General features: G+C 40.1%; 1 protein-coding gene across 2 annotated transcripts in view; it reads left to right on the top strand.

Annotated features, from left to right (window-relative positions):
- Positions 1-272: 272 nt before the first annotated feature.
- LOC121631037 (G patch domain-containing protein 2-like) overlaps positions 273-6000 on the top strand; it is a 24352-nt gene continuing 18624 nt past the window's right edge. The window contains exons 1-2 of one of the 2 annotated variants that reach the window (XM_041971663.1): positions 273-360; positions 3556-4221. In XM_041971663.1, coding sequence (XP_041827597.1) covers positions 3560-4221 — 662 coding nt within the window. In that variant the 5' untranslated portion in view covers positions 273-360; positions 3556-3559. Of the gene's footprint in view, positions 361-3089; positions 3133-3555; positions 4222-6000 lie in introns of those variants that run through there. The other variant, XM_041971661.1, reaches the window with a different exon arrangement.

Below are 6000 nucleotides of genomic sequence, written 5' to 3'. Positions count from 1 at the left end.
TCCATGTCATGTGGGAAACTGTAAAAGATATCTGAATTTGTATGATTCTGCATTATAGCTCTATCGATTCCGTGGAGATTGCTGAATAAACCACAAATATACAAAAAGATTAAAATGCTCATTGACATCAGTACTGTATCAGTTTTGTGAAGTAAATGTAACTGTGATGAATGATAACGTCTTATCTATTTGGTGTCAGACTGAGTTTTATCTGCAGCTGCAGGAGCTCTGCTGGTGTTGCAGTCTGTTTTGGATCGACGTCACAGCGAGCGGGGTAATCTGATTGGTTGGACCGAAGACCGGAAGTGCGTCTCTTGTCCCAGCTGTGTGCTGAAAACAAAACAAGAGAAGCTGCGACTGGTGAGTGCTCAAACACTGTGGACTCTGATTATTATTTTTAAAGACAGATACTGAACACACTGTATCTGTGAGAGATTTGCCGTGTTAAACGCTCACTAACGGCTCGTTTCGCTTGTAGTTAAAGGGAAAGAGATGTGTGTCTGTCCTTGTGCTACGCTCACGTGTGAGCTCTTATGTAACAAGACAGCACAGACCATGCAGATACTACAGCCTGTCCCTGCTATTGTTTTGCTGCACTGACGCCGCAAGGCTTCCCAGCTGCTTTCTTCACTAATTTAGCAGATAATGCAAACATCTTGCAGCTGATAATGAAAAGCAAACTTTTTTAAAGGCACTAAATTTAACGTTGAGGCAATTAAAGGGCGACAGCTTCCCTAAATTAGCTTCATCAATTTGCTGCTGGACTTTGAGGCGAAATCAGCCTACTGATATCACACAAAGACTATCACAGTTCTACACAGTGATTTTGTGTGGTAGAGATTGCTTTTCTTCTTTATCTCATTTTGGGTTTGGTCAATGTTTTTCTTGGTGAGTTAAGATATGATTTAACCACACAAAATCTGGGGTTATCATCATTTTTTTGGCCTTCCCAGAGGAATTTGATAATGGTTACATTTTGAGTCCAGCTACTAGTAATTTCTTTTCTACAAATGTTTCTGAGTAAAAAGACGGGACAAGGAAAGAAATGATTATATTTTAGGTCTGGTGGCCAACACACTGGCATCACCCCCTATCACTCATGGTCATATTAAAATGCACAGCTAACACAGTTAAATGGAATTGTTCTGAAAGTAAGCCATTATGTTATCCTTTTTGGGGTAGAAAATTTAGATTTAAGTGTCATTTTAAAGGAAAAGCAGTACTGATGTGAGACTGTCAAAAATGAAATGCTGCTCTCACTGAACTTAAATCAAGTGAGAAATGGGAGATGATAAAACTCTGAGGGAAAATGAACCTTAGTAATATGTTAAAATGTTCAGTTTTGAATATTTTTCATGCTTTTTCCGCTGTGGTTTACTTCTTTTCCTGGTTAAACCTAACTCTGAACTGATCAGCATCCAACATATACTGTAACTGCCAAGGGACAATACTTTTAGAGGACAACATGCAAGCCCTTCTTTGCAGCCTCTATATTGGTTTAAATCTCAGAAGCCTTCTCTCTTTTGATAAAAATACAAATGGACAACCATAATTCAAACTTTACTTGCGATGTGTTGTGGGTGTGACTGTGCTTGAGACCACATTCTGATGAATACTGACTTCAGACAGATCTTAAGCACATGTTTCGTGTTGCAAACAAACATTGGAGGTTGCCAACAGATGGCCTATTGCAAAGCTTGTCAACTAGTTTGCAAGATGAGAGGTACAACTTTTAATCAGACAGTGAGAGGTGAAATAAAATGGGGACACTCGCATCTTTCCACATATTTTTTAACAAAAAAAAAAATGTTGACAGTTAAATGGAGACATGAGATTTTCATGACTGTGTTGCTGACCAGAAAAAAGAAAACTGCATCCACTGATCCAACATCACTGGGTCTGCTGAAAGGGGTCAGCTTGTCCTCATAACTAAAACCATGTTTTCTTGGAAACATCTGTAAAACAAACAAAATAAAAAAAGTTTCACTTTTCAAATGCTGGCAGTGGATGCATAATCATGCTGCGGTGCATTGCCTGGGAAGTATGGGAAATGCTATGTGAATGTGGGCAGCTTGCTGCAAAGCCAAGCGAGTGAAGGGGAGACTACTGGATACCTTCTGCAAAAAGAAAAACATGCGTATACCTCTCTTTTAAACTTTGTGTGGCATTTAAGTTGATAATACATTGTTTTAATTCTACACATCAGCCAGACAACATGGGAAAAACATTCTGTGTACACTCTTATTTGTTGGAAACATGTAAAAATGTAGTATAATAATAACAAAATAAAAAAAATGCTGAATGCTGCAGCTGTTATTAAAGTGATCAGAGCTACAAAACCATATTTATGTTTCTTCCTCATTCATTATGACAGTATGAATGAACAGGATGGCACAATATGACCAATAAAAACATTTTCATGATAGTTTTAATTTATTAATATAATATATTATTTGCGTTTAAGTTGACAAACAGGGAAATCTAATGGGTCTGCACCATTTACTGCCTGGGTGACCCGGCGGTGAACTGGGGGGTGGAGTTTTCACTTAATTTAAACCGGGTGATCAACTGGGCCATCAGCCGGACGATCCACTCAGACCCAATGGCTTGTTTGGTAAAAATGTCCCTTTAACCACATGGGTGGAAAAAACAAATCTGAGTCCGTCTGCAGATAAACTTAGAAAATGTTCCAACTGGATAAATGATGTTGATGTTTGACCTTTATTTGTTCAGTAGATAACTTCACATTAATATGATTCCTCAAACAGCTACTGCTGATATGATTCTTTTTAGCTGCTCTAACCAAGTTATGTTACAATCCAACTGATTGTTCTTTTATGTTAAGAGACCTCCAATGAACACTGTTGCACTTTCCAGACTACAACCTGAAAGAAATGTATACAAAATTATGGCTTTATTATTAACTTTTTGTTACATTTATGATCAGTTTCACCCTGAAAATCCTCTATTGTTCTGGTAAAACCTCTTTCCACCGGCAAACTCTTTCCTCTCCTTTTAAACAGCAAACTCCTTCCCCGCTCTCGTCATCACTTCTCCCCGGGTCAGTGCCCGGCTGAGTGTAAAGGAGCGGACCCTGTAACACCAAAGGAGTGTCCCTTTTAGGCCAATGAAGTAAATAAACAGTTTGAAAAATTAAGATTATTAATTATACTGTATCAATGGTCAAAATGTTCCATGTATATTATTTATATGAGGGCAAAATATTTAGTTTTTGTTAGTAATATAACCAGAACTATTAAATGTTTTTGTGGCATTTTGTAAATTGTATTACAGAGTACTGATTGTCAATTTCTTTTTTCATCTTTTTTCCAAGGAAAAATTGTTATTACAACTTGTAGGACATAAATAGGAAATAAGTTGCTGTGAGCATAAATGCTTGAATAAAAAAGCTGAATTCTAAAACGGTTCAGCAGTGGTTCCAATATTCATTGTTTTTTTATTTCACTGGTTTGGCCAATGACCTGTATGAAACTATTGCAGTTCACTATGTTATACCATCATAGATAGATGTTAACTGTTTCCTGTTGTTTCCAGCACCATGATGGATGAGCTGGTGCAGGACCTGGTGTCTGCACTGGAGCAGGCCTCAGAGCAGAGTAAGCTGGGGGAGCTGTGGGAGGAAATGGTCCTGAGTCCTCTGCAGCATCGACGGCAGATTCGCCGTCGCAGAGGCCGGAAGCGTTTTCGTGAACCCTCCTTGTACCCAGTGGCACGCAGACGATGCTGGATTGAGGCATCAGAGTCCAGCTTGGATGAAGCTAAAGACTACAGAGAGAATCCCTCCTCCACATTTGCTGCATCTGTGGCCAACTGCAGCGACTCTGATGACATGACTGCAACTGAACATTGGCGATCCCTCGTGAGAGGTCCGGTCAGGACCAGGCAGCCCTCCTGGCCAGAATCTGACTCCTTTACTGAGAATAATCCCGGTCGGCCACTTAGGAGGAGGAGGAAGGTCAAACGTATGACCTCAGATGTGACAGTTAGACTGCAGCAAAACTTAAAAGTTTCTGGTGTCGATGGGAAACAGAGGCGCAGGCCCTCTAAGGTGCAGCGTCTACCGGCATCGGACAGGAGGTCTGGTGGCTGGATGGGAGCAGAAAGACAGACTGAAGGAGGCAGACTTATGGGAAAGGAGTGTTGGAAAAGAAAGATGACAAAGGAACGCAGGGATGCTGCAGATGAGAACATGTCTGAAGGGTAATGTGAAATCTAAGCTCTTTATCGTATGTTATCTGAGAAATAAAGCATTTTAATTTCTTAAAATCCTCCCATATAATTTACAACTATGCAACAAGCCAAATCGTAAATGCATTGTTTAAAGAGTCTCCACTGAAACATTGAAGGGTTCCTCAAAAATATAAAAGCCCCTTTTACCCTTTAAAAAGAAAGTTAGCACCTATAACATAAAAGTCACAGGCATAACTACTATCAGACAGAAGCAATTAAAAAAGGCGACATTTAAGATGATCTATACTGCCTGTCTTAATCGAGCTAGTTGTCAATATTCAGCATGTCCTCAACTAAACCCCCCACCAAAAAAGTATCACAATCCTGCCTCTATACTTCAAGGTATTGAGCTGACATTAAAAATGAATGATAGACTCTCTGCATCCTCATCTCTTATAGCTGAAATGATCATCAGGGAGGGATCTTTGATAGTTCCACCTCCAGGCATCTGCCAGCTCATTATTTCCTTTCAAAAAATATTATCACAAATAAGTAAGTAACTTGGCGTGGGATCGATATATTTTAAAATGAATTCCGGTCTTTGGCTGGGTAATTAAAGTCGTGCCTGTCCCACAGTCCCAGAGTGCACCCTCTCAGGTGTGTTTTATTTAAAAACAACTACATGTTAGTTTAAGTGCCAGCAGAGTGAGACGTCATGTTATCAAGTGAAATATTCATTAAAATATAAGCTTAAAAAGTCACAACTGAGCACGTAGGGGAAAGTCAAACGATAAAATATACTCCAAACTCTTTTAATAGGATGTGGAAAATGTAAGAAGTTTACACATAGACGTATATGCTGGTTAGATGGACACTAGCACACTTTTTTAAAGGTTTACAGATCTCTGCTCTCTCACTGTGCATTTCTTTTGCTTATTTCATTGTCTTTTGATCACATAAAGTATTTGAGAAGAAGACATTTGAAGTAAACCATAATGGGACAGAGAAGGCTTTACATCTTCTGGTTTAATTTGTGCTGACCTCCCTAGCCCCTAAATGGTACTTGTTTTCTTACTTTATAGAAAAATCAATAGTCGTTCTGACAGAAAACAGCTCCGGAGAAGAAATAAATGGGAGCACCATGGCACGCTGTCAATCATTTCTCACTTACACAACACCAAGACTCTTGATTGCTGCTCAGTAGACTGCCACTCTGTAGTGAGGGCTGAACAATCAAATGGTTAAGCCCTGGTAGAGGTAAAGGATATGAACAAATGGCAGCAGTGATGAGGATTTGACAGTGGTACAACAGCAATATTTATACTCCAAAACCCTATGGTCCATTTGTTGTCAGACACAGATGTCATTGTTGAAATGTTGTTTTGAGCCACTTGGATTTCTTTGGTCTCTATTCATTCCATGAACCTCCTTTATATGGAGTGTTTGGTCACTTAAATGTGCCTCGCCTCAAGGTCACACCCCTTATGTGCTTACTGAGCAGAGCTTTGCCTTCAGCCACCCAAGTGCAAGGAGAGCAGATGTTGGAGCTCCAGTTGGACTCCACATCCTTGATTAGACCTGGCCCAGGCTGCTGGCAGTTAGGCCACCTGGCACCCAGGCTGGCCCAGTAAGCAGGCCTCACCTGTGGGTAGTCGCTGTCCCGGGCTTGGCCTCCATCTCCAGCTGTGTGCTGCTTCAGTTGATGTTGATTTTTCGGAACAACAAAAGGCGTGCTGAGTGCACTCGTCTCTTTCTTTCTGTAATTTAGATTTTAAGAGCTCTATGAGGAGTTTTTGGGAAGGCAACAGC

The sequence above is a fragment of the Melanotaenia boesemani genome, chromosome 20 (genome assembly GCF_017639745.1).
Source record: "Melanotaenia boesemani isolate fMelBoe1 chromosome 20, fMelBoe1.pri, whole genome shotgun sequence".
Taxonomy (NCBI): Eukaryota; Metazoa; Chordata; class Actinopteri; order Atheriniformes; family Melanotaeniidae; genus Melanotaenia; species Melanotaenia boesemani.
The sequence above is the reverse complement of the archived record's forward strand: the minus strand, read 5'-3'. Positions and strand labels throughout refer to the sequence as shown.